Raw genomic sequence first — 27,709 nt, 5'->3', positions numbered from 1 at the left:
TTTTTGGTGCAGGGCTGTAATTTAAGCTTTAACCACAAGATGGCACTTTTGTGAAAGGATCAGCTTGACCTTCATGTGATCCGAGTCAGTTGTCACCTGACGCCTGTATTAATAAACCGCTCTGGCTCCAGTTCTCATCTGATAAAGCTCATTTATTGCACAGATGCTCTTATGTTAGTGACCTTGAGCAGGAACACAAAGAAGGTATTCATCAGGGACTGAGCAGCGGCTTCTTCCAAACCTCAGCCACTGTAGAAACCCACTTGATTAAAAAAAATAATAATTCAAGGAGAAACTGCACTTTCACCGTCAGCTTCAGTCGTGACACTCACGAACAAGTGCACAGATGCACACAATGTCAAGCTGGATTTCATGCTCCATGATGTTACAGAAGACTACAGAAATAATGTTTTTGATGCTACCTGAACATCAGCTCACAATAGTTTTTCCCCCATAAATATAACTGTTGATTGCTTGTGTAAGAAAAACATCTGATAAGTCCTTTGATGTTTTGAAATAGTTACATTGTAAAGCTTTTGGATACTTTTAAACACAGATTTTACATTTCTGGTAGTAACAGATGGGTATATTGTGCTTGTTGAATGTGTATTATAAAGCAACTCTTATGCAATGAATAAAGGTTGAGTTCAAGCTTTTCTATTTTTATTCAATTAAACCATAATGATCAAGCAAACTGAAAAAAATAATGACCACAATAAAACCACAGTAGTCTGGCCAAGTGCTTGTCTCCTTTATTAATTCAGTCTTGAATACAACACTTTTGAATGATACTATAGTTTACTCTTACAGTTATAAGTACATCTTGCACCCTAGCGACACGAAGCAGGTAGATCTCACACACACACACAGAAGCAAGTGCGACATGAGGGCAGAGATGGAAGCTGGGAATGTGACCGACGCTGCTTAATTGAAACTCATCTCTCAGAAACTCCTCAGTCCACTAAAACAGAAGGAAATGATCCGGACGTGGACGTCCCAATGTTAACATTTCAAATATATAGCACATTGGTCGCCTCGTCCCCAAATCAAACGGTCTTATGGACAAGTGCAACACAGAATGTAACATCACTAGAAGTGTGAACACAAAGAAACTAGAAATAAAACTAAGGAGAGGGACAGTACGCCTGGTTTCAGGATGCTGCGGTTTGTTCAAGGGCAAAGGTGTTCGCTCCGTCTGTGCTTCACGAGCAGACAGACAGACAGCTCTGGATACAGGAGTGAGAGATTATGCTCGAGACTGAAAAGAAAGTGAAAGCAGTGAGAATGAACGTCTAAGTGATGGTGGTCCACGGGCGTGTGATGATGACTGATGTATGAACCGCTGCGGTCGAGTCCAGTTTACTGCACTGGGACGACACGCATGGTGTTGGTGTAACCGGATCCTGGACGCCAGCCGGTCAGGACGATCACCACATCACCGGGCTTGAAGAACCCACGAGCTTTACCTGAGAGAGAGAGAGAGAGAGAGAGAGAGAGAGAGAGAGATGTGAAGCACAGAGATCACAGCTGCGGACGGCCATCACGTCACAGGGCTTTTCTGCTACAATGCATGCAATGATTAATCTTTATCATGGTTTATAGTTAAACAGAAATAAAAGTGGTTAACATTCAACTGTGTTGCGGTTTTATAAGCCATGGACTTCGGACGCTTTCGCTTTCAAATTTGCAACCGTGTCACGTTTTACAAGAAAAGATAATAGTCTGTTTTGCTTCCATCTATACACCCTTCACTTTTTAAGACTATAATAAAGGAAGGATAAAAATGACAACAATAAAACTGTCATTTATAATGATAAACTAGCTTGCAGAACATTAACTAAAACGAAAAAGACAAGGCATGAGTGACCCGAGCAGCAATCTCCCGCTCTTCTCTCGTGAAGTACGTACGGAAGAGACTTCAACTGTAAATCATTGACTGACTGCTAGAGAGAGTCAGCCCCATAGACTCCACGTTTCCAGCTTGGTTAAAAAAATGTTTTTTTTTTTCCATATAACTAATATTGCCCTTCATGACAACTGTAACTAACTCAGTTTAAATTCTATTTATCCTTAAAGTTCTGCATAATTAAGTGCGTGGTCACTTGAGTGACAGGTGGATAGCCTCTGTCAAGCTAGGTGGGCGTGGCTTCCAGCTCCCGCCTTTTACCCATTTTCGATTATCCAGGAGTGACGCAAGATGAAGACTTGCTCCGCCTACTTTTGATTTTAAAACCGCTCCTCAGAAACCTATGGGTGCCGCCACAGACACTACGTCCATGTTTTATCTTTGACACACACCACATGCTGTGTTATATATAGACTTATAAATTACAGAGCATTTAGCAAAAAGAGGAATCAAAAAATAAATGGAGAACCTCCATAGTATAAAGTGAAACTACACTTGCTTACACTCATTTTATTATTTTCAGTATTTTTGATCATTTTTTAATGACTTTGTTGTTCTCAAGTACACTGAGCTGCATTTTATGTATGAAAATTTAGATTTTTTTTTTATAGTGTTTGTTATTCATATAGTTATTATTGGAATGTCATGTTATTCTGATAATAAATGCATTTCAGAAATGTTTTAGTTTAATATCTGGTGTGTGATTCTTATTTACAGCTCATCTTACACTGTTTTCTCAATCTTTTGAATGTCTTGACATCTCAATTTTTCTATTTCGTTTTTGCTTGTCATCAGCTCGAAATTTTGGTAACGTCACAATAATCATTAACAATAACTAACATTGAGTCAAGTATTTAATTTGTCATCTTTGTAAACTTTCATGGATAAAAACTCTTCATGCCTCATGTTCCTTTTATTAAATACTAACTGTTGACATTAATAATGTGTTAGTAAACCTAGAAATGAACATTAAGATGAACAATTAGTTCCATATGATTTCATTTAGTCAGATGAGCTGGTTTTTACGCTTGAGGCTCGGTGTGATGTCCAGTTATCCCAGTCTTTAGTTTCTTGTCTAATCTCTGTGTCTTACCAACATCCATGGCAAAGTTGACCCTCAGGTCCACATCCTCGGCCCACACGTCGTTGGAGGGTTTGTTGTAGAGCACGGGGAAGATGCCGCGGTACAGATGAGCCTGTCGGGCCGTCTGCTCGTCACGGGTCACAGCGATGATTGGGGCACGCGGACGGTAACGGGAGATCAGATGAGCAGACCTGGACAATCACACAGCAGCGTGAGAATGGAAATGTTCCAGAGACGATCATGTGATTAAGTGAAATTACTGACAGGATGCTAAACTAAACCCTACTCCATTCTGTTCACTGTTCAAACACTCACTCATAACTAGTGCTGGCAAATGATTCATCCAGATTAACCATTAAAATAAGTTTTTGTTTGCATAAAACATGTCTGTATATTATGTTTACACAAACAGTCTTCGTATCATATTTAATTATACAATTAACAAAAGCAAAAAAGGCCTCTAACACTAGCTTGCTCGATTCTTTTTCCAGTCTGATTTCTTTTTATAATAAAATAAAAAAACCTTGCAATGTGTGCTGTGTTAACAGTTGTTATAGCACTTGTGTATCATTACTCTTTGATTAGATTTAAATGCTTCTATGGTCCTCATTTTTAAGTCACTTTGTATAAAAGTGTCTGCTAAATGACTAAATGTAACGTATAGATGAACACACACATGCATGGATAGATTACGATGTGATTACATATTAAATATTTATACATAACACATGAAATGTAAACATTTTCAAAATATATACTGTATGTGTGTGAATGTATATATGCATAATAAATATACACAGTACTCTTACATGTATTATGTAAATAAAACCTTATTTTGGATGCGATTAATCGTTTGGCAGCACTACTCCTAGCCAATCAATAAATGCAGTCTTGGTGAGCAATGGCCTTTTTCTTACCCGTCCCATGCTGAACTCTGACCTCAGGCCCCTCCCCTCTTGCCTGCACCACGCCTCAGGCCCCTCCCCTCTTACCTGCACCATGCCTCAGGCCCCTCCCCTCTTACCTGCACCACGCCTCAGGCCCCTCCCCTCTTACCTGCACCATGCCTCAGGCCCCTCCCCTCTTACCTGCACCATGCCTCAGGCCCCTCCCCTCTTACCTGCCAGTCTTGGTGAGCACAATAATGGCTCCGGCGCAGCATTTGAAGGAGGACTCGACGGCGCCCACAGCTACAGCATCTGAAGGGTCTCGGGTCAGAAGGGTGGAGCGCCGCAGACCCTCAAACAGCTGCCTGTGGAACGTGGCTGCCTCTGCCTCGCGGGCGATCTGACAGCGCCACCCGGAGGAGGGAGGGGGAAGCGTTACACAATCATACAGTCAACCACTCAGACAGAGAAACAGAGAGAGACACGTGCTCCACAATGCTTACGCTAGCCCTGTACCGTTTCAAAACTTTCCAACGGTCACTTATTTATGAGTTGAATAAGAAATAAGTTAAATTATAACATTCTATTAATATTCAGCATGTGTCTCTCTCTCTCTCTCTCTCTCTCTCTCTTCCAGTCCTCTCCTGTCCCTGCTCTTCCTACTCCCTGACTGTAACTGATCTGGTCTTCCACATCACATCTCCTGCCTACCTGCCGGACCCAGTGAGGACTATAAACGCAGAGGCCAGGATTTTAAAGGAGGCCTCCACAGCCCCGATGGCGATGGCCTCGGCGGGGTCGGTGGAGGGGGGTAAACAGCGGCGCAGGTCCTCAAACACCAGCCGGTGGAACATAGCCGCCTCTGCCTCGCGAGCGATCTGAAGCAGCCGTATCATCACGTGACACGGAGGAAAGACACACACATCCATGAGACGAGAGGAGGTCGAGTGTGAATCAAGAGTGAGAAGAGAGTGAGAGAGGGGTGGACACAGAAACAAACAGAGAGGAAACAAAGGAGGAAATTAGTGCAGGTGTTAGTTCGGAGGAAAAAAACAAGATGAACATTAAAACATATTCAGACTCACAGTAAATCAGTAAATGCAAATTAATATTAGAGATGACCCGCCACCATTAACATCATGGATATTATTTTCAATGTAGACCTGAATAAATCTGTGACCAGAAAAGTGTAAGTGATTTGTGATGATACCAGGATTAAAGAAACTAGGGATGCACAATATTAGATTTTGACAATATTTTGACCGATAAACGATATATATTTCCCTTTGTTTTGAAACACCAGGTAAAGTGGAAATTATCAACAAATGGTTTGTTTTTAAGCAAAAACCTGTTAGAACTAAAACATTAAAGTTATTTTTTAATGAGAGTTCGCTCTAAATAAGTTTTCATAGTCCATTTGAAAAAACAATATATTAGGGATGTAATTAGGATTAACCATGAGCCGGTTGAAAATATATTTAAGTGTGATGATTCAAATCGGTTGTGATGCTGAACAAATCGCGATTCATTGATGGGCAGGAGTTTATATAAAACGCATGTCTGAGGAGAACTTACTGTGTTTAGAAGAGTTTAGATGGGATTTCCTCTTTTCATCAAGCAGCGCTTCATATGTGTGCAGCGATGTTACTTTTGTTTTAAAGTGCAGCACAGTTTTTCTTTACAGCAGAAAGATTTGGGGCTCGTTTTAATACTTTGATTTAGTTTTATTATTTCCATTTAAAATCTATTTAAATTTTGTCATTGAGCAGACACTTATCCAAAGTGACAAAGTGAAAATCAAAACCAACAAAAGAGCAATAATATGCAAGTGCTACATTAATATATAGATTTATATTTCACAAAGAAAGTGCAGCATTTTGTCAAAGCAATAATAAAAGGACATGTTTCACATCTTAAATATCATTTATTTAAATAAAATAAGTGAATCGAATCGGGAGTCAATTAAATCATTACATTCCTAGTACATTTAAAATGAATAAGAATAAATCTGTATAAAGTTAAATTAAATAATTTACAAGGGTTTGTGATTTTTTTTGTTTATTCATGTAAACTATTGATACTGCATTATTTGTTCAGAAACAAGCATCTTAATGAGATTTGTGCATTTTGCATTGAGCGATCAGTCTTATTGGCAAGGCATATCGGCATAATAGTTTTAAACCAAAAAACTTCCGATAATATCGTGCATCCCTAAAAGAAACTCATCATGCAGAAGCAAGTTAAAAGTTGCCAAAAACAAACCGGAAGGAGTGAAAGAAGAAAGGTTGAGCACATCAAGACAGGAAATAAAGAGATCAAGCACGCAGGTTTCCGAAAGAGTTGAGCTCACGCAGAACGAACAAACCGTTAAATACGTTTATTAAAGCCAAGGGATTTATTCTGCTGGTGTTCAGGAGCGTCTGGGCAAAGATGTGACCCCTAACTCAAACATGCCAACCTTGAGCACAATGCAGAGCACATGCATAGATTTAACAAGCTGAAGAACAGGCAGACAGAAAAAAAAAAAAATTTACGATGAATACAATGTTAGCTTCAGCGAAGGCTGTTGTCTGTAACTGACCCTGACAACTCAGACAAACAAAACCAGCTAGTGAAGGAGAAACACATGCGTGTGAGAGGACTAAAGTCATGAAGGATGAGCTGGCATTCAAGAGTTATTACGGGTTAAACACAAAACACACAATGGGGTCCAAAAGTCTAAGACTACACTGAACATTTGGGATTCGAATGGATTTAAACCTTGGGGGATTACAAGTGATACAAATTAAAAATAACATTTCAGATTCTGGATTTTATCTAGGTGACTAATTAAATGAGTGACATCGCTTTATACATTTAGACATTCAGTTCTATACAAAACACTTTCAAATTAATGCTATTTTAACAATTTACTTGGAAATAAGAGGATTACAGAATTTGGAAAGAATTGGAAAAAAAAAAAATGCAAAAAGGTCTAGACTTTTGGACCCCATTGTATAAACAAATAATTTGTTTAACTGAAACATTAGTGGATCAACAAAGACAAGCATCACATTGCTGCCTTTATATGTCCCACAGACCTCCACTGTAAGAACAATGTTTTTTGTTTTTACAATGACGCTGTATTTAACCCGTAAAACTTCTTTGGAAATTCCTTTTAAGTTGTGAGTGAAGACATGAGGAATGTGTGAGTCAGGTACTAGAAGGTTTAGTGGTCTAACAGTGTTAGTGTGTGTCAGTAGGGGGCGCTCTCACCATGTGCTGGGTGCGTACGGCCTCCAGAGGATAGTCTCCTTTCGCCGTCTCTCCACTCAGCATGATGCAGTCGGCTCCGTCCAGGACGGCGTTAGCCACATCGCTGCCCTCGGCACGCGTCGGGCGAGGCTTCTTGATCATGCTCTCCAACATCTAGAAACACGCAGAGAACGCATGCTAATGTGTGACCTTGAAGCACAGCAGTAGTTATCAGTAGCACAGGTGTATTTGGAGCAATAGCCAACAATACATTGGGTCAATAATCCATTTTGCTTTTATGCCAAATATCATTATGATATTAAGTAAAGATCATGTTTCATGAAGATATTTAGTAAGTTTCCTACTGTAAATTCATCAAAACTTAATTTATAATTAGTAACATGCATTGCAAAGAACTTCATTTGAACAACTTTAAACATGATTTTCTCATTATTTCACCCTCAGATTCCAGATTTTCAAATAGTTGTATCTCAGACAAATACGGGTCGATCCTAACAAACCACACATCAATGGAACTGGTTTAATGGTTCAGTGTCAAATATGGTACTGTAGGTTAGCTGACCTGTGTGGCACAGATGATTGGCTTTCCTGCTTTGTTGCAGCGACCAATCATCATCTTCTGGGCCAGGAACACCTTTTCTGTGGGGATTTCAATACCCAGGTCTCCTCGAGCGACCATGATACCATCGCTGGCCTCCATGATCTCATCAAACCTGGTGAAACAAACGAGATGCGTTCAAACCGTAATCATTTTTACCATCATACTGAGTTTAGAGGTGGTGTCGTCGCTCACCTGCGCACACCCTCGTGGTTCTCCAGCTTGCTGATGATCTTGATGTTCTTGCCCTTCTCTCCCAGCACCTTACGCACCTCGTGCACATCAGACGCCTTGCGGATGAAGGAGGCAAAGACCATGTCGACCCCCATCTCCACGCCGAACTGCAGGTCCTGGATGTCCTTCTCAGACACGGCGGGCAGGTCGACCGCGGCACCCGGCAGATTGACACCTTTCTTACTTCCCAGAGTTCCTCCGTTCTCAATTTCACACACCAGATAGTTAGATCCTGAGAAAGAGTCAGATATTATTCATCAAGTGGAAAAAGATGATGATTCGAGCCATTACACAGTGTCCACACAAGAAGCAAACAGTGTCATGTCCACAGACTAATGGCTTACAAATCCAAGTCAAGATTAGGGAGACGTACTCATTCGTACTGAACTACAGAAGTAATATAATCAAGTATTTCACAGGCTTTCTGCAGGTTGTTAAAGTTAATTTAAGTCCGTTTAAGACCAAATAGAGAACATAAGGAATTATTGGAAGTAAACTTATCACCAAAAAAAAAAAAAAAAAAAAAAAAAAAAAGGAAAACATTCTAGCTTTACAATTAATAAACTTAAATGTTAAATTTTAATGATTTATTTTCATTCTAAAGTAATAGTATCTTGGATAAAGGATGTTAAAATATTTACACAGAAAAACAAGACAAAAATAAACAAGGAAGCTTTTCATTTTATAGAAATGCATGCAACATTTAATACCACAAAAGGTCGATCTAAGACATTTTTAATACCTGCAGAAACCCGGTCATAAATTTTCACTTCCATGGCAAACCCATCACTCACCGATCTCCAGGACCTGGAGAGAAATGAGTCCATCATCAATGTAGACCTTGCTGCCCACTTCTACCACCTTGGTGATGTTCTTGTAGTCCAGCCAGAGTGTTTCCTCATCACAGCTCTCCATGAAAGCATCGTCCATGGTCACTTTGATCTTATTTCCCTTCTTCAGCTCCACCTCCGCCGTGCCGCTCTGAAACAGACAGAAAATCACTTTTAATAATCCATGCATTAACAACATAATTCAGCGGTGTATACGGTGATCTTCCACCAGCGGATCAGTCTCTAATGAGTTAACTCACTCCTTTAATGAGTCCGGTTCGGATTTCTGGTCCCTTGGTGTCCAGAGCGATGCCCACTGGTCTGTACTGGATGCTGCCCGGCTCGAAGGTGGCACAAGCTTCACGTACATTTTTAATAGTGTCACCGTGATACTGACAGACAGAAGAGAGGAGAGATTACTAAAGCAAAGAAAGATGCCGCTCCAAACACATCATAATTGGAACGGTGTGTGTTTAACTGCTTATTGTAGTTTTGACCTAACAGCACAGGTGACATCATTCTTACTTCCTCTTTGAACACTCAAGGTGTGTGTCTAGACTGGTGAAACTGGGTTACTCTCTCACACACTCGTGCACTTATGTGCGTGCATTGTGTGATATGACAGGACACAAAGTTCATCTGTTAGAGTTTGATCCACTAAACATGCAGAAGACGTCTGCTGTAATAAACCATGTTGGAGGAGTACCTTTGATTCGTGACGTGATGTTATAATACTAAACACTAGTCTAGACCATTTCATTTCAGTAGCTCTACATTCAAGGTCACTCTGTTGGTCAAATCCACAGGCCTGTGTTTGTTTAGGAGTGTGAAGTGTGTTAAATAGCAGTGTGTTAAACCCAAAGCCCTTGATAAGAGGAGTCACATAAGGGTCAGCTTTCAGGTACGGATGAATGTTGACTTCCTTTCCTGGTATTAACTAAACATGCCTGCAAACATTTTTCATTTAACCTTTTATCTGCAGTTTTTGGAATTAATTGGATGATTTTGTTCACCAGCAACTCCTATATGAACTATTAGTGTGCAAAAAACACCAACTCTTCATGCTGTTGAGACATGATAAGCTCTCTGCCGGGAAGGAACAGATAAACTATTTATAATAGCCTCACTGTAGATTAGGTTGCGCTCGCTCTCTCTCGGTGGCCTTTGACCCTGAATGCTTTAACTGTTTTTTCAGCCTGTGAGCCTCAGAGATGTTCAGAGCATCACTTCTGGTAGAGAATAACATGCATCCATCAACTGCATAACTAATGCTGTATAGATATGAGGATTAAAGAGAGGGGACAAAGACAAGCACGAAAGAGTAAATCATGAAGTGTATGCACCTCGTGTGAGCCGTGAGAGAAGTTGAGGCGAGCGATGTTCATGCCAGACTTGATCATCTCCTTCAGCATCTCCACAGAGCGAGAGGCCGGTCCTGTGATCACATGACACACAACACACAATCACTTACTGCTACTTCTGAATTAAGACCATTTTATCTGGTTTTCTCAACATCCTGCGTCTGTTGCTACATGAAAACAATCCGATCCACGTCCGAGCATCCACTGACCGATGGTGCAGATGATGCCAGTGTTGCGGGCGATGGTGGGCTCCGAGTCGATGTCCAGCAGACACATGTGCTCCAGGAAGGTGTCGGCCATGGCAGCGTTGAGCTGCTGCGTCTGGATGAAGGCAGAGCCCATATCCTGAACTTTAGTGTGGGGCATCGTGGAAGAGACGGGTAATATCCTACAGAGAGAGAGAAATTACATGTCAGTTGTCTAATCCGATGTTTGGGTTTCCTATAACGGACAGAGACAACAAGTGTCTGAAAACCAGAGTACATATTTAAAGCAAACACAGCAGACTGTAGTTATTACCCCTGATTTAAACTCAACAGAATAAACAGTGACAGGATCTCTGTAGGGAGCCTGAAGTCATAAAAGTCTGAGTGAGAATTTAGAGTCAGATAAATTAAGCTAACGAGCGATCCTCGCACCAGATCTTCTGAATGTGTCTGTGTGGGGAAAAGGAATGCTTCCTTTCCATGGTATCCAACAGACTCGGCACTCAGAAATGTGAAAACATTCACAAGAGAAGGTTTTATATTCGCTTCGGTCTTTCTCAATAATCACCACAAGCCCATGATCAAAGCAGACAGGAAGGACAGAGCATGACTTTCACTTTAGCAAAGACGAGTGCTGCATTTGAGTGGTTTTGGCTTTGGTTTACGGCTGGTTACAAGAGGATTTCAGGTTTGTTGAAGTGAAAGTTGTTTTCTGAACTCGCACGTGCGCTGCATCAGTCTGAAATCAAATTACATTTCATGCAGACTCAAATCATCCAACCAAACTGTGTTAGCTGTGGTATTTGCAAAAAATACAACATGAAAAGAGATAAATATGGAGTCAATCAAGCCCTGTTTGAACCTACAGTCAGACTGAACTGTGAATTATAGCTTTGAAATCAAATCAGATACATTCAGCAATCAGTGCAAACAGTCAGCTATCTGCATTGCATTGTCTTACTGGAAAATCAAACCGGTCACATGACCACAGTATGGCAGCAGGATGGGTTTGGCAAGGATTTCACTGTGGTCACTAACCTAATAAAACCGTCGTATGTGATGACTAAGAAAGGCAGGGTGGAAAATACAGGCCCTTGTGCAGTGAGCCACACACACACACACAGTTAAAGGAGGGGCAAATGTTACAGGAAATGATGCGAACTGTGGTTTGAGTAACTAATGAGATGGTAATGCTACTTCACTTACATCAAAGCATGGAAAACACACCTGTTGTGAGTCCTGGTAGACTGATTCATGCTCTGAGCCTCAGAACAGCATCTGATGCTAACAAGGTCAATGTTAGCCGGGAATGTCACAAGAAGGTCTTGTTATTATAGGTCTGTTTTATAACCACATCCCATGCTTGATCTCTGAAAGATCTCAGCTATGAAAACAAAGCCTTGATCTCAAAGCCCATACAATGCACCCATACTGCTTAACATGAAAGCATTGTGTGTGTACATTTGTGACACTAATATCGTAATATTACGTCTTACTCTCTGGAGTCTTAATTATTATTTTTTTACAACATGTACTTTAACTCACATGTGAACAAATGGAAAACGGAAGCCACTCGAACAATAAATCCTCAGCTGTGTTGGGTCATGTTCCTTTGACCGCTGAACTGAAGCTTTCTTTAGTGCATCTTTATCTAAACACACACGGTCAATCACAAAATCTCAATCTCAAATCTATTCGCAGACCTACAACAACTGGTTTAGTAAGTAGAAGTGTCCTTTGGGCCTAAACCCACCTGTAAGCCCTTCGGCTGTGTGAAATAAGGCACCGTGTGTCAGTCAGAGCCCTGCAGAGGAGCGCCAGCGTGTGTGACCTTCTCTCCCCAAACACCGCGCTGTAGACACCGACACCGGCCAGAACGAAGCACCATGCATCGAGCTGCCGAGGAGTTTGAGCACTAAATCCTCTTCCCTTCAGAGAGGATATAACACGCTTACTGTCCTGCACGAGCAGGACTCTAATGACACCCCAGACCAACATTAGCCCTTAAACACGCTGGTTTAGTAGTGGACCAGCCACTGAAGGCAGTAAACAGCACTGTTTACTGTAGATCACATTACAATGCAGGGTTAAAATAGGAACGGGATGCCATAAGGAGCACTGGACTAGCTGGGATTGTATCAGTATGAAATGCATCAGGCTCGCAGAGGACTGCAGCAAAGAGAAACTGAGGTGAGTCTGTTCTTTAACTCAATGATTCAGAACGATTACTAATAAACGGTGCACTGGGACGTCTCTGGTGAGGTCTGTGGAAAGGCTGGTGTGTGTCACTGCAGAGCTGCGGGTTTCTTCAGTTTCACTGGTCTCTTCTAATAGTTTAGTGGAAGCTTTTGACAATGTGGCGCAACTCAAAAGGATGTTACAGAAAATATTCCCATATTGCACCGACACACTCACTGCAGAACTGAAAAATGCAGAACTGAAAGAGTGCGACAACTTGATTAAAGATGTTAACGTGTCTACAAAGTGCAAACAGTGTTTATAATAAACCTAATTTGTTGTCCATTAATGCAACTTTCTCTTTTTTTCTTAAGATTCAGAGTTTATATCTCACAATTTAAAGTAGTTTTTTCTGCAAATCTCAGAATTTCAAGGTATAGAGTCACAATTGTGAAATCTGAAATAACCTTTTTTTGTTTTGTGGCAGAAACTGAACTGAGGCTGCATTATATCTGGACTTCGACGAGCCACAGAACAAACTTAACTCAGCTGTGTAAAGATGCTTTTTTTTAAAAAGTCTCCATTTATTTCTTAATGACGCACAGGCTTGAGACGAACCGCAATGCAGCAGACATCAAACCAGAACAGACTGGGAACCAGACATAAAATCTGACAACGCAGAAAGTGTCAAGGTATGTGATTGCAAGACAAACACACAAAACGGTCCAATTCCTCCCTCGCAGAAACATGATGCATCATCATAATTAGCACCTATCAGTGAAGTGAGCACCCACACGAGGACAGCCAGAGTGCGCTTCAGATGCCCACAGGGGAGCAATTCTGAGCCATTCATTCTTTCCTGAACCTAATAGAGAGTAATATCTTAATGCAATGCACTCCTTGACAATAAAAATAGACAGGCGTGCTTCAACACTAACAAACTGAGCATTTAGAGCCTCTCTGAAGATCAAACATTACCATCCTCATAATCAAGTTCTGGATTCACACAGGTGTTTGTCTGGGGAGACTGGTGGTGGATGAGCTGCGGGTCACGTCCCGCCTCTGCGTCACATTCTCCGCCATCGCAGACGCAGGGCGAGGGCGCGCACGCACGCCTCTAATTCGAATTAATTTAAAATGAATGACGGTTAGTGATAAACGGTAAATATTGAAATAACAGACGACGGTGAATGTTAAAAAGACGGTTAGTCAGTATAAAACAGCGGCAAACGCAGCTAATAACAAAAAATTAAAAGACGATAAGTTTGTTGGAAACGAAGTAAAAACGAACGTTTGCGAAATTAAAAACAAAAATAGCACAAAAACCAGTAAAACAAAAATTCTCCGCAGTATGATGAAAGACTAGAAATAACCAAACCTGCGCAGTTTTATGAGAGCAGCTGCTTTGACTGACGAAAAACTTAGCGGAAACTGCACAATAGCGCTGCTAATGAAAAAAAGAACCATATGTCTATTACGATGATGATGATTTTTGTAAGATACTCACCTGCGTTTGCTGATTGATAGTCGGCCGAGACTGATGCGCTGCGCTTCGGATCACGAGCTCAAGGTGATCTGCCAAACCTACCGGGGACTACTTCAGTAAAAACCACACGCGGATTGATACTAATGACGTCAAACTATGACAAAAATGTCAACATAACTGCTTTTTCAGCAATATTTGATCAAATCTTTTCTGAGATAGACCTCTAATAGTTTCTTGGTGTTTCGTCAATCGAAGAAAAGTACATAAAGCACTAAAGTATTGATAAATAAAGCCAAGCTTCCTGATGGAGGGGATTATGAAACGCCAAATGAGGGAAGTGGAATGATCCAATCAGAAGGCGAGATACGGCGCGGTGCCTGAGCACGAGGAGAACACGTGACAGCAGGATGCTGCGTTGCTGTTATTAAACTATAAACGAATGACAAAGTGCTTGTTTATAATATTAAATACACGTTTAAGTAACGCAGTAGACGAATTGCCCATATAAATCTATTCGTCTGTATGTATATATAGCGTACACACAGCGAAATTCATGTACTTCCGCGTTAATCCAGACGCACGCAGCATCAGCGTTCATCCTTTTAACTTTGAAAGAGATTTTTACCGTTACATACGTCGCTTATTTAGAGCACACTAGTGATGTAATGACACTACACAAAGTATCATATCGAAATGAACATGCTGTTTTCACAAATGCCTCTTACTCAACCAGTCCTATGCGGTTTTGTGCATGCACCATGTTTTTGAACACGTGCCATGGTGAAATCTTGTTGCTTGGACAAGTTCTGTGCCGATGCTATGCTGTTGGACTCGTGCCAGTGTTTTTTTTTTTTGGACATGGACCATTGTGTTTTGTACTTGCACCATGGTAGCACTATGATTTTGACTGATGCATTATGGAAAAAAACATGACTCATAAATAAGTTAGTCATATAAAGCTGCCTGGTAATATGAATCGGTTATTATCATTTGATCCCTTCATTGTACCATGTTACTGACATGCTATTGTGTAATTTACGACAGGAATGTAAATATGAAGTGATGAATTACACGAATAATTGTATATTTCTATCACTTGGAGACATTCATAAAGCAGCTGTTGCATTCGTTAGTTAATAGCACCCTCTAGTGTTCATATGCTGTCACCAACATCAGTGAAAACATTGTAGAAAACAATGCAAGATTATGGCATACAGCCATGTCAAAGATCAGTACCAAGGTTAGTTTAACAACTAAAAATTCAAAAGCACCCTTTTCATGGCACAGATTTCAAATCTGCACTTTTTGTTTCTATACTTTCAACCAGGAATGATATGGACAGAGTGTGAGTGAAAGTATTGGACTGTTACACGTAGAAATATCTCAGTGTTTGAAATCATATGCATCAGCCTTTCTTCTTCATCTGGAAGTAACTTCTGCATTTAATCGAAAGCTTATTAAACTCTGCAAGCTAATTCATTTTAATTGTGGGTTCATGGTGCACCTGCTATATTGTACATGCATAACACATATTTTTGCAATTTACACACTAAATTATTTTTGTGGTGATTGACAGCATGCAAAAATGCCTAGATTTGTGCTGATCTTAAAATATAAGACATATCAATGTGAAATCTGTTGAAATTCAATTTTTTTTATTTTTCTGAGATGAAAGTTGCATGCTTGTACAGTATATTAAGCACGCAAAATAACGAGGTCACGAGATGACAACAATATAGCATGTCCAGTCACAGTGTTTCTCCATCTGGTGTTCACAGATGGATGTGTTTCATCTCAAAGACGTGTCATCTGTGTGTGATTTGAGTCAGTTTTCAGGCCTCTGCAGATAAATGCACCACTTCTGAAAACAATCCCGGTGCAAAACTGCACTTTAAGTTTTATAGGAATCTTTGGCTATATTTGATTGATACGGATTGAACCGGACCGTATTAAATGCATCATTTTAATAGATGCAGCATTTCATGTTCTGCACTATTATTGGTTATTGTTTGATGATGAGTCTGTTTTGAGTCTAGTTTGATGCTGTGCTACTACACTGACCGTCTGCACGTCTCTGTCCAGGTGAAGGTGTGTGCACTCACCTGCTCTCCACGACGGCCCCCCCGCTGCTGCTGCTCCCACTGCCCATGCTGACCGCTGCTCACTCACTGACCGCTGCTCACCTGCTGCCCGTCCTTGTGCCTCTCGCCCAAATCCGGTGCGCTCTGCATCGACGGCCAGTGGTCAGATCCAATGGTAAATCCCTCTGATGCTCTCTGGATTGGCTGGCAGTTGCAACCTTGTTCTGCAGAGTTTCTCAAACTTTGTTCTGGTTTGCAATCAGAAATCAGCTGTTATTATGATCCACATCAACTCCATTGCTCTCATTAGAGCCTCATTAGAAGAGTTTTTTAGAGCAACAGAACTGATACATTAATTGATAGTTGTCTTCTTTATGAGGAGCAAAAAAGTACTCACATCCACGACATTTACCCACAGTACACATGCTGAATGTTTATTATGGTGTATTTTATTATGTTACGTGATGCTTTCGCTAAGCAATGCTTCTTTAGGACTATTATAGTTTTTATTCATACTTTGATTTATTTTCTGTTTTAAATATTTTCTATTTTCATTTTAATTTCCAGCCTTTTTTCATTTAATTTTTTTTTTTTTAAATGTGTATATTATTTATTATTTATTTTGAAAAGTTATGTATATATATTTCAGTTGAATTATTATTATTTCTATTAGTAATTTTAGTGCATAAAGAACTTTGCTTGGCAACTGTTTTTTATATTTGATTTAATTTCAGTGATTTCAAATGTTATTATATTATTTAATATATACTAATATGGTATTTATGAATATTTTGAAATATTTTTAGTTTAATATTTAGTTTTTCTTTAAATATATATATTTTTTTATTTAAATTTTTACTATTATTTGATATTATTATTTATTTTAGTTAGTGGCTTTTTGTTCTCACAAATTGAAGTGTCTTAAGTTTAGGTTTTTCATCTAATATTTTATTTTATTTTATTTCTATTTTTTATAAATTATTTGTAATATTTTAAGTATTAATTAACAGTAACAGCACTGTTCAGCAGATACTCAAGCGATCTGTCATACTAGATTAGGTTTAAAACTCGTTGCTTTTCTCGTTGCTTCTAAAATAAGCAGTTGCTATATTAAGTGTTTCTGAATAATTAATGCATGTGTCTTCTTTACAGGAAGACAGTGAGTCACGCAGCCGAGGACGAGCCGGATAATGCTTTATCTCTCGCTCTGGAGGTCACTGTGTACAGCGAGGCTCTTAACGAGGTAAGCAGGGTAAACTCTGATTAGTATGCTAACGGCTGAGACGTGAAGCCCACTAGCACACGCATGTGTACAAACATCTTAGTGTTCTGCATCATACAATCATCAAAACACAAAAGATAAAACTAGGCTCGGCTGATGATAACAGCACACTGGACCCTTTCTTTTTCTCCCTCAGGTTCAGGTTTCAAGTTCAAAGTCATCATTTTGGATGATTTATTTACTAAAGAAAAGGTGCCAGCAATGCAACGAAATATTAAGAAGACATTAAGAGTATGCTATTGCTCTTGAATATGGTGGGTTTGATCTCTCTCTCTCTCTCTCCCTCTCTCTCTCTCTCTCTCTCTCTCTCTCGTCAGCTGTAGGTCACATGACCCTCTCTGCTGGCTCTCTCTGAGCATGCTCAGTTCACTGTGTTGTCAGGCAAAAAAGAAGGCAGCTCTGGAGCAGACGAGATCTGCAGCAGATAAACACACACAGAGAGAGAGAGTTAGTATGGATGAGCGCTGCTAGTGCACAGTAATTCTGCCGTGTTGGATGTTTGGGCCGTGTTTCTGTATGCAGGGTGCTGTCGATGCGCTGTGTGTCGTGTCGGAGGAGAAGCATCCGTCTGAAGGTGAGCTGGGTGTGGGGGAGGGGTGTCCTGGATGCTGGACGTCTGTGTTTTTGGGATGCATCGGTATGTGGCGTCTCCAGCGGGGCATTATGGGTGTTTAAGGACACACAGGGGACTCGGGCTGATGGATGCTGTCGAATGGGATGATTAGACTGATATATCATCCGTATGATTGCATGCTTAACAGAAGTGTATTTCCATCCAAAATCTCCAGAGAACCACTGATTTGTTAGTGAACGTTATATAAAATTAAGCTGTTTGTGTGCATCTTATTTATTGCATGTTAGCTTTTGCATCCAAAAACGGACTGATTTCATGCAGGTTTGACACGAATGCATCCGTCAGAGTGATGATATTCACAAAGACGTGTATTATATAATAATATAAAAACAGAGACGCTGGAGAAACTGTGACTCTTTAGAGAAACCAAATGGCTGTTTTTTGATGAAAAGAAGAAAGCTGATGGATTTTATAGATGTTTTAGACCTTATCTAGGTTTGAAATGAGTTATTATTTATGGTCAAAGAAACAGGGTCATGATTTTTCATGACAGTTTAATAGATTTTCCCTCTAAAAATAGTGAAATTCTGTAATGTGTCCAGATTTGCAAGCAGGATTTATAGAGTATGCATTTCATACAAAATGGTAGTTCATTGTGCGTTATATAAAAAAACTATTTAAAATATTCATAAAATAATTACAGCAGATGTAGAAAAAATAAAAGCAACCATAAAAGCAAAGAATAAACTAAATCATTATTTTTAATTGTAGATAAAAAAAGATATTTAATGTATTAAAATAAAAACATGTAAAAAATAATTTCAAAATGAATGCAAAAAAAATAAAAAATAAATCACAATGCAAACAAAAGTAAATAAGATTTAGAAGAAAACAAAAGAAGAAATTTCAATAGATTTTAAGTAATACATTTGAATTCAAATGAAAGATTGAAGTAGAGAGAGTAAAATAATATGTTCCTATAAAATATACTCCAATAATATGTTTATTTTCAACTTAGATTTTTTTTGTCATCCGTAGATTCTCATTATTGTAATGTATTAAAGTAAAATTCAATTAAAAAAGAATTTCCAAATGCAAAAAAATAAACAAAGTGATATTTTAATGCAGAATAAATCTTGTTTTATTTTTAGCGTTTTGAATATAAGGAGAAATAAAAGCCGTGCGTGACCTTGGCAGGTTTCGTGACGTCCATGTGGTGCGTTTTGTCAGTATTTATCAGATATGACTTGTACAGGGCTACTTGGGAAATTAGTGCCCACACACACACACACACACACAGAGAGAGAGAGAAGGTGTTGTTGCTAGGATACACAGTGGTGAGACGGAGGAGAGAGAACAGAGCGTTATTTTAAACGACTGCTGAGGTGAAACCAGAGACAGAAAGACGCCTCTGTTCCTGCAGGTCTCCGGACTGGACGCATGACTCTGGAGCTTTTCATGTGAGAATATGTCAGCGATGTTTGACCGTGCATTGATTGATGCAGAAGAGTTCAGCATTGTTCTACAGTTGCTAGGGTGTTCTGAACGGTTGCTAGGGTTGCAAGGTTTGCTATTCTCTAAAGAGTCCAGTGTTGCTTTTGAGTTTTATTTATAATATTCATTATGTTTAATGGTAATTCTCATTAGGCTCTCATTACAGTTTTTTTTAATGTGTTAAAGTTAAAATGCATTAAAATACAATAAAAGTAACGGTGCAAAAAACAAAAAACAAAAAAAAACATAAATTGGCCTAAAATGTTTTAATGCAGAACACACACACACACACACACACATACATAATTAAAAAATTTAATGCACAAACCATTTTCAGTTGGAAATTGCTAGTACACTTTACAATTAATTGCAAAGAAAAAACAAGTTACATATTGAATTAAATTAGATTTTGAAGTAGATTGACTAAAATAGTATTTTCTTGTAAAACATATTCCCAATCTTCGTTTTATCTTCAACTTTAAAAAGTTTTTACAATAACATTTCTTGCTTCAGTTGTGATTTTTTTTATGTGTTCATATATACGATGATTTTCCCTGTTTTATCATCCAGCAGATGAAAATATTACGTTTATGTGTGGAAGTGGTGCTTGCAAACAGCACACAGCTTTTTCCCATTATACCAAATCGTCTCTAATCTTTATGATTGCAGATATTGCAGTGATTTATTTCCTGAATCTGCAGGTGCACAATGATTTGTCATGTGTTGAGTTAAACAGAGAGCTCTCTGTGGTTTTGATAAATGATTTGTCTAGTAATCTGTTTATTTGTCTAGAGGGCTCATCTTACTGAAGACGTCTCCTGTCGTCCCAGAGTGCCTGTGTTTTGTGGTTTGAGCTGAAATGGATCAGAAAAGCTTCTTCCTGTCAGAGACGCGTCTGTGAACACCCGAGCCAATGGTGAGCTCACACTTCTTCACACACGGCCTGCGTTCACCTCACATCAGATGCAAATTAATCAGGATTCATCTTATAATGTATTGCATTGTTGCATGTGAATGTGAGAAAGCTGCTTTATGATGCAAATTATTATTATTGATAATCTAAACTCTTCTACAGTCACTGAAAACAGGAATTTGACCGTCATTACAGATGATCACATTTATTCCTAATGTTTCTGCAATGCATTGACATAGTACTCTACTCTAAACAATAAAACACCAAGCAACATTTGAGATTTATCTTGAACATGAAGAAATGTTGCATTTTCTGAAAAAGGAATCAATATTTAAATGCATATTCTGTTTTAGAGGTGTTTTTATTTTATTTTTTAATTTTGGTCTCATTTTGCATTTGTTTAATGAATGCCAAACGATTAATTATCAGTGTTTTTAAAGTTGATAAAATCAAAATAATGAACTATTGAAGTGATTATCAGCACTGTTTGTGCAGTGAATTAATCCAGAATAAATGTGCATGTTTGACTACAACAAAAACTATTAGTCTTTATTAATTGAAATAATGCTGAAATAAAATGAAATGTATATATTAGATAGAAAAATGTCAAACTGAAATGAATGAGTTTATGTTGAAGTACTAAAATGACTGAAACTAAAACTGAAATAAAATAGTTATAAAAAATAAAAAACAAATATTAAAAACCAAAAAAATAAAAAATAAATAATAATAATAATAAAATTAAAATGAAACCTTAAAACTTAAATAAAATAAAATAAAAAATAAAATAAAATAAAATACAAATAAAAGCGCAAATAAATAAATAAATAAATTATGTAAAAGAGCTCTTTGTTAGTATTCAGGATGTTAAAATCTTAATATTAGATAGAAACATTTTAAACTGAAATTAATGAGTTTAGGATGAAGTACTAAAATGACTGAAACTAAAACTGAAATAAAATAGTTATAAAAAAATAAAAAATAAATATTAAAAACCAAAGAATAAAAAAATTATAATAAAAATAATAAAATTAAAATGAAACCTTAAAACTTAAATAAAATAAAAAATAAAATAAAAAATAAAATAAAATACAAAGAAAAGCGCAAATAAATAAATAAATAAATACTATAAAAGAGCACTGTGTGTGTGTTGTATTCAGGATGTTAAAGGCCAGGGCTGGACGGATGAAGAATCGGACGGAGAGAATGAACCGGAGCAGTTTCTGTACGGGATTCAGGTAAAACACTTTCGTACATTTGTTTTTCTTTTAGTAAAGATATATGACAAGTTAAATCTACCTTTAGACATTTTGTAAGTTCTTTTAATGTTAGTGATGTTGCTTCGACACGGACCACGAAACCAGTCACCAGGGTCATTCTGTTGAAACTGAGATGTATACATCATCTGAATAAATAATATTTCCATTAATCTTTGGTTTGTTAGGATCAGACAATATTCGGTTGATATACAACTATTTGAAAATCTGGAATCTGAGCGTGCAAAAAAAAAAAAAAATCTAAATATTGAGAAAATCAGCTTTAAAGTTGTTCAAATGAAGTTCTTAGCAATGCATATTACTAATAAAAAATTTGGTTTAGATATATTTACAGTAGGAAACTTACTAAATATCTTCATGGAACATGAGCATAAAAGAGAAATTAATAATTTTGACTCATACAATGTATTGTTGTCTATTGCTACAAATATAGTAAATACTGTGTAATATCGCTGTGCACCTGTAGGGGAGCTGTGCAGCTGACCTGTACCGTCACCCACAGCTGGACGCAGACATCGAGGCCGTAAAAGACATTTACACGGACAGCGCTGTGTCCGTCAGGTGAGAACCAGCCTCGCTTCACTTCTGATTCAGATCAGTGCATTCACACCCGATTCACACCCGATTCACTTTCACAGAGAGTACGGCACCATCGACGACGTGGACATCGACCTGCAGATCAACATCAGCTTCTTGGATGTGAGAGCACACACTTCCTGTTCAAGCTGCTGGGCTTCATGCACAGAGTGTGAATACAGTGATGTGTGTGTTTGCAGGAGGAGGTGGCGACCGCGTGGAAGGTGATCCGAACCGAGCCCATCGTCTTACGCCTTCGCTTCTCTCTTTCACAGTACCTGGATGGACCAGGTGAGAGACCTCAGCGTCTGTGTGTGTTTGCAGGCCTTTAATTAACTTTACACTGCTTTTATTGTGTTTACTCCTGCAGAGCCGTCTGTGGAGGTGTTTCAGCCGTCCAATAAAGAAAGCTTCAGCTTGGGCCTTCAACTAAAGAAGTGAGTCAGCATACTGGGATTCATATTGAATTAAAAGAAAGATTTGCTCATTTTATAGTTGATTTATTCAGCAAGGCTGCATTCAGTTGATCAAAAGTGACAGTAAAGTCAAATAAATAATTATTTTTTAAATAAGTGCTGCAAGAAAGGCTCATCTCACTTTGTATTTTTGTCTCGCTTCTAGTTAAAATATCCAGAAGTTCTTAAATTATGATGCATTTACTAGAAAAGCAATATGGCTTGAGATCATTTGTCTTGTTTCTAGAGGTAAAAAAAAAAAAAATTAAGTAAATTTTGCTTAAAATAAGTAAAATGATCTGCCCGTGGGGTGAGTGAAATACTCTTGTTTTAAGAATATTTTACTTAATAATAATAATTGTATTTGTTCTAAGCAAAATGCACTTAATTTAGTTTTTTTTATAGTGTTAGTTGTTGTCTGGAGACATGACAAATTATCTATGCTTATCTAGAAAATGCATCTAAATTAAATAATTTGTTTAATATTTTGCCTGGAAAGATAAGCCTTTTTTTTTTTTTTTTTTTAATCCTGAAAAGTAAAATGCATCCCGTTTCCACAGAAATATTGCTCAGCACAACTGTGTTCATCATTGATAATAATCAGAAATGTTTCTTGAGCATCATATTTTCATGATTTCTGAAGATCATGTGACACTGGAGGAATGATGCTGAAAATACAGCGGAGCATCACAGAAATAAATTATATTTGAAAACAAATTCACATAGAAACTAGCTATTGGATTTTATAATATTATTAATTTTATTTACAGCATTTTAGATCAAATAAATACATTCTTGATGAGCAGAAGTATTAAAAATAATATTTTCAATGTAGTATTTATGATGTGTATTTTAGATCAACTGGAACACCTGACTGGCCAATCAGCATCTAGAACTGAAACAAAACAATCAGTTTTATTACGAGTCATTCTGTCGTTCAAAATGAAGCTGAAGCTTGTTTTGGTGTGTGCAGGATCCTCAGTACGTTCACGTCGCAGCAGTGGAAGCACCTCAGTAATGAGTTCCTCAAAGCCCAGCAGGAGAAGCGGCACAGCTGGTTCAAAGCCGGAGGAACCATCAAGAAATTCCGAGCAGGATTGAGCATCTTCTCCCCGATTCCCAAGTACGTCCCTATCGTTTGATACGAAAACACACGTCATACACGCTGATGCATCTGAAATAGAGCTCAACAGCGATCGGCTGGAAGTGTTTTCTCCAAAGAGAACTATCATATATCATATATAGCTTCAGGAATTCTGCAGTTAAACAGGATTAGTTTTGAAATGATGTATTGTCATTACATTTACGTTCATGCATTTGGCAAACACACTTATGCACAGTTGTGTACACTTGCATTCAAGCTATATATATTTATATATTTTCATGCATTCATTGTTGAAACCAAGGCATTGTTGCTGATGCAATGCTGTTTGAGCTGCATGTGATTGTCATGTACTGTTAAGTCTTCAATGAAAGGTTTAGTTTAATGAAGATTCATTTTAAAGAGATTTTTAATGATGATTTTGCTTCCCCAGCCCGACTGTTGAGCTTTATTAAAGTGGAGTATCTGCAATCAGAAAAATCAGCCTAATTTAAGGCCCCATTTAACCCCTTTGGCAGATTCTATTTAGTTTTTTGTCTTGTTTTAAGCAAAAAAGAATTAAATTTTGATGCATTTTTTTATTATTTTGCTTCTCAAGTAAATAAAAGATCAAGGAAACTAGTCGACAAAAGAAATTATGGCTTGATTTGTGAAATATTTATAAAAAATAAAGTGAGTTAAAGCTCTGTCGGTGGGGTCAGAAAAATAAACTAAATTAGTTTATTTCTCTGACACCATTAAAATGTTTTAAGCTTTTAAGCAAAAACTCATTTTATTTTGATGCATAAAAAAAGACTTGGATCTTTTATTTACTTGAGAAGCAAGATGATGAAAGATATCAAGTTGTTTTGTTGAAAAATGTGTGAAAATGAAGTGAGTTTAAGCTTAAAACAAGAAAAATAAACTGAATTGAATGTGAAAATCTAGTGTGTTTAGTTTTATTGACCCTGGCACTGACAGTTACTTTTTTCAAGTTTTAACCAAAGATACAAAAAAAGTCTTAGTCTCTTATATCAGTTTGCTACTGAAGTGAATGTGTTTCATTAAAATGTTTGTATTGGAAAATGAGACCAAGGTACTTAAATAAGAAGAAGTCATTTTGCAGTGCAAGTTCTGCTTTCTGCTAGTCGGCAAGCATACTTAAGCTAATTCCAGCGTGAACTCATCCGCTGGCTGTGGCCTCCATCTTGGCTCCAGGTCTCCCAGTTTCCCCCTGATCCAGGACTCGGTGTTGAAAGGCAAACTGAACGTGCCCGAGCTCAGAGTCACCCGGCTCATGAACCGCTCCGTCTCCTGTACCATGAAGAACCCCAAGGGGGAGCTGTTTAGTTATCCTCCGAACAGCCAGGTCAGCATCCCGTCTTCCCCGACTGCACGCTTTCCTTTCCGAACTCTCTCTCCTCGCTTCTCCATCCCTGTGACCCCTCACTAGGACCTCCAGATTAAACATGGATGCACAGTCCCTCATCCCAGCCCTCCGACACCCCCCTCGCCTAACACGGCTGGCTGGCATCTTTCCCATAATGCTTTGTCTCCGTTAACCCATCAGACTGTGGCTGTCCCGGCGGGCAGGGCCCCTGCGCAGATTACCACCCGCCAGCTGATTGAGTTGTTTTTCTCATCCCAGGCGGGCGGACACTGCAAGAACATCCCCACGCTGGAGTACGGCTTCCTCGTGCAGGTACAGCCTCAGAGACACACACCACTTCATCCTTTCCCAGAGAACATCCCAACATCACATGCGTGCATGTCCAGGGCTGCGTCTTAGTGAAGCTAAATACAGAGCGGAAATCTTATAAAAGTTCACAATCGTGAAGATGCTGACCTGCCAAAAATGTACTGCTTTATTCTGACAAAAATAAAAAATAAAATGAATTAACGCAAGCCTAAAAACTGAAAACCTTATTGAAAAAATAAATTAAATAAAAAAAATATTACATTTCATAAATTAGAAAAAACGGAACTAATGATGATTTATTAAATTAAATTAGAAAAAAATAATAATGAAGAATTATTAAATTACATTAGATTAAATCAAATTAAATTAGGAAAAACAAAACAGATATAATGTACACCTAAGGTGATAATACAACAAATGCAAATATTTATTAATGACACAGAAGATTACAGCACCCACCAAAAATGTACATCTTTATTTTGAACGAAGAAAAAAAAGAAAGAATTAATGCACGCCTTAAAAACCTTATTGAAAAGTGAAATAAAATTACAGTAAATAATAAATTAAATGAAATAAAATAAAAAAATATGAAATTTAAATAAATTATAAAAACTGAATTAATGAGGATTTATTCAATTAAATTTGAAAAAATAATGAAGAATTATTAAATTAAATTAAATTAAATAGGAAGAAAAAAAACAGGTGAGGTGATAATACAAAAAACTTAAATATTTATTAATGTAATGTAATGTACAGCTGCATTTAGAATTTGAAAAATAAAATAAAATAATTAAATTAAATGAAAACAAATTGAAAATTAAATTAGAAAGAAAAACAGAATTAATGAATAATTATTAAATCAAATTGTATTAAATTAGGGGATAAAAAACTAAATTAATGCACACCTAAGGTGATAAAATAATGTACAGCTTTATTCAAAATCAAATTCAGTTGATAAAATGACAAACTTTAATGTGCATTAATGAAGCACAGGATTAATGCTCCTTCCAAAAATGTACATCTTTATTTTTTATGCTTAAAAATTTAATTAAATGTAATTTAATTTAATTTAAAAACACAAAGAATAAGAATACAGAATACGGAACAATATACTAAATTGCTGAAAATTAATTGACACGACGGGTGATAAGTGAGTTTAACCATCATAACCACTTGTATGTTTATCTTTTTCCAGATTTTCATTCTTTAAAGGCTCTCGTTTCTTAAACCTGTCGCAGTTCTTAGTTCAAAAGGAACATGCAGCTGTAATGTAGTAAATAAACCTGTAATTATTTCATTACCGTGCTGTTATTACAGTAATAAGCTTTAAGAGGCTGTGCTACACAGTGAAGAATAACCACAGCTGAAAGATGTTTCAGTAATATTCACAATATAGCATTATACAGCACAGCTACACATTCACATTCATTTAAAAGTGATTTTGTGAACCCTGATGTTCCCATCTGTGCTGCTTGGGGTTAGTAAGATTTATTAAAGAGATTAACGATGCATTAACTTGATCAAAAGTGACAGTTAAGACATTTATAAAGTTATAAAAGATAAATGAAATGCTGTTTCATCACATTACACGACAGCTTTGTGATTCGTTCTGTGATTGCGGTGCGCTTCTCTTTGATCTTCCGTCAGCAGCTCATCCTCGTCTCTGTCTTTCCTCCGTTAGATCATGAAATACTCTGAGCAGCGGATCCCTACTCTGAACGAGTACTGCGTGGTGTGTGACGAGCAGCACGTCTTCCAGAACGGATCCATGCTGAAGGTGAGCGTCAGCTTTTGCTCACGCCTAAAGCTGGGTTCTGTGCTCTGATTGGTCGGTTTGTTCCCGCCAGCCTGCGGTCTGCACGAGAGAGCTGTGTGTGTTTTCCTTCTACACGCTGGGAGTGATGTCCGGAGCGGCCGAGGAGGTGGCTACCGGCGCTGAGGTGCGTCATTCCTCTTGTGTTTGTAGTGGATTTAAGAAAGAAATAGCATTAAAAAACCAAGGAAATTACATAAAAAATTATTCAATTAAATTAGAAGAAAGAACATACACCTAAAGTGATAAAGTGCAAAAAACTTTAATATTTAAAGTATATGTAAAGCTGTATTTTGAATATTTTTTTAAATAAAATTACATTAACAAATTAAAATAAATAAAAAATATAAAATTAGAAAATTAAAAAAATAATTAATGCACAACTAATGTGAAGAAATACTACAAAATTAAATATGCATTAAATTAAATTGAAAATTAT

General features: G+C 37.8%; 2 protein-coding genes and 1 long non-coding RNA gene across 16 annotated transcripts in view; 1 reads left to right on the top strand and 2 right to left on the bottom strand.

Annotated features, from left to right (window-relative positions):
* Positions 1 to 730: 730 nt before the first annotated feature.
* On the bottom strand, positions 731 to 16,189 carry LOC113118074 (pyruvate kinase PKM-like). 6 transcript variants are annotated; one of them, XM_026286963.1, is made up of 11 exons: positions 16,128 to 16,189; positions 10,365 to 10,543; positions 10,138 to 10,229; positions 9,055 to 9,186; positions 8,759 to 8,945; positions 7,926 to 8,196; positions 7,695 to 7,845; positions 7,133 to 7,285; positions 4,589 to 4,755; positions 3,000 to 3,181; positions 731 to 1,466 (listed from the first exon to the last, which is right to left on the bottom strand). In XM_026286963.1, exons 1-11 carry the CDS (start codon positions 16,172 to 16,174, stop codon positions 1,360 to 1,362), a joined length of 1,668 nt encoding a protein of 555 aa, XP_026142748.1. In that variant the 5' UTR covers positions 16,175 to 16,189; the 3' UTR covers positions 731 to 1,359. The 6 variants fall into 6 exon arrangements, with proteins under 6 accessions (XP_026142748.1, XP_026142749.1, XP_026142746.1 ...); XM_026286964.1 differs by lacking the exon at positions 16,128 to 16,189 and adding an exon at positions 14,047 to 14,321; XM_026286961.1 differs by lacking the exon at positions 16,128 to 16,189 and adding an exon at positions 13,918 to 14,039.
* Positions 3,504 to 4,100, bottom strand: LOC113118078 (uncharacterized). Its single transcript, XR_003294281.1, has 2 exons — positions 4,015 to 4,100; positions 3,504 to 3,950 (listed from the first exon to the last, which is right to left on the bottom strand). It is a non-coding gene; the product is annotated as an uncharacterized LOC113118078 (long non-coding RNA).
* The window catches only part of LOC113118072 (poly [ADP-ribose] polymerase 6), a 22,059-nt gene continuing 10,461 nt past the window's right edge, over positions 16,112 to 27,709 (top strand). For 3 of the 9 annotated variants that reach the window (XR_003294280.1, XM_026286955.1, XM_026286951.1), the window contains exons 1-13: positions 17,525 to 17,580; positions 17,706 to 17,962; positions 20,249 to 20,372; positions 21,530 to 21,607; positions 22,113 to 22,207; positions 22,285 to 22,345; positions 22,423 to 22,513; positions 22,593 to 22,659; positions 23,651 to 23,800; positions 24,935 to 25,127; positions 25,329 to 25,460; positions 27,139 to 27,234; positions 27,305 to 27,397. Coding sequence is in view for 8 of the 9 variants with exons in the window: in XM_026286955.1 (XP_026142740.1) it covers positions 20,370 to 20,372; positions 21,530 to 21,607; positions 22,113 to 22,207; positions 22,285 to 22,345; positions 22,423 to 22,513; positions 22,593 to 22,659; positions 23,651 to 23,800; positions 24,935 to 25,127; positions 25,329 to 25,460; positions 27,139 to 27,234; positions 27,305 to 27,397 (1,059 nt within the window). In the remaining variant the exon portion in view is untranslated. Of the gene's footprint in view, positions 16,282 to 17,258; positions 17,350 to 17,524; positions 17,581 to 17,705; positions 17,963 to 19,048; positions 19,423 to 20,228; positions 20,373 to 21,529; positions 21,608 to 22,112; positions 22,208 to 22,284; positions 22,346 to 22,422; positions 22,514 to 22,592; positions 22,660 to 23,650; positions 23,801 to 24,934; positions 25,128 to 25,328; positions 25,461 to 27,138; positions 27,235 to 27,304; positions 27,398 to 27,709 lie in introns of those variants that run through there. The other 6 variants (XM_026286953.1, XM_026286957.1, XM_026286952.1 and 3 more) reach the window with 6 other exon arrangements.

Source organism: Carassius auratus, chromosome 18 (assembly GCF_003368295.1).
Source record: "Carassius auratus strain Wakin chromosome 18, ASM336829v1, whole genome shotgun sequence".
Taxonomy (NCBI): Eukaryota; Metazoa; Chordata; class Actinopteri; order Cypriniformes; family Cyprinidae; genus Carassius; species Carassius auratus.
This window is presented reverse-complemented; position numbering and strand designations above follow the sequence as displayed.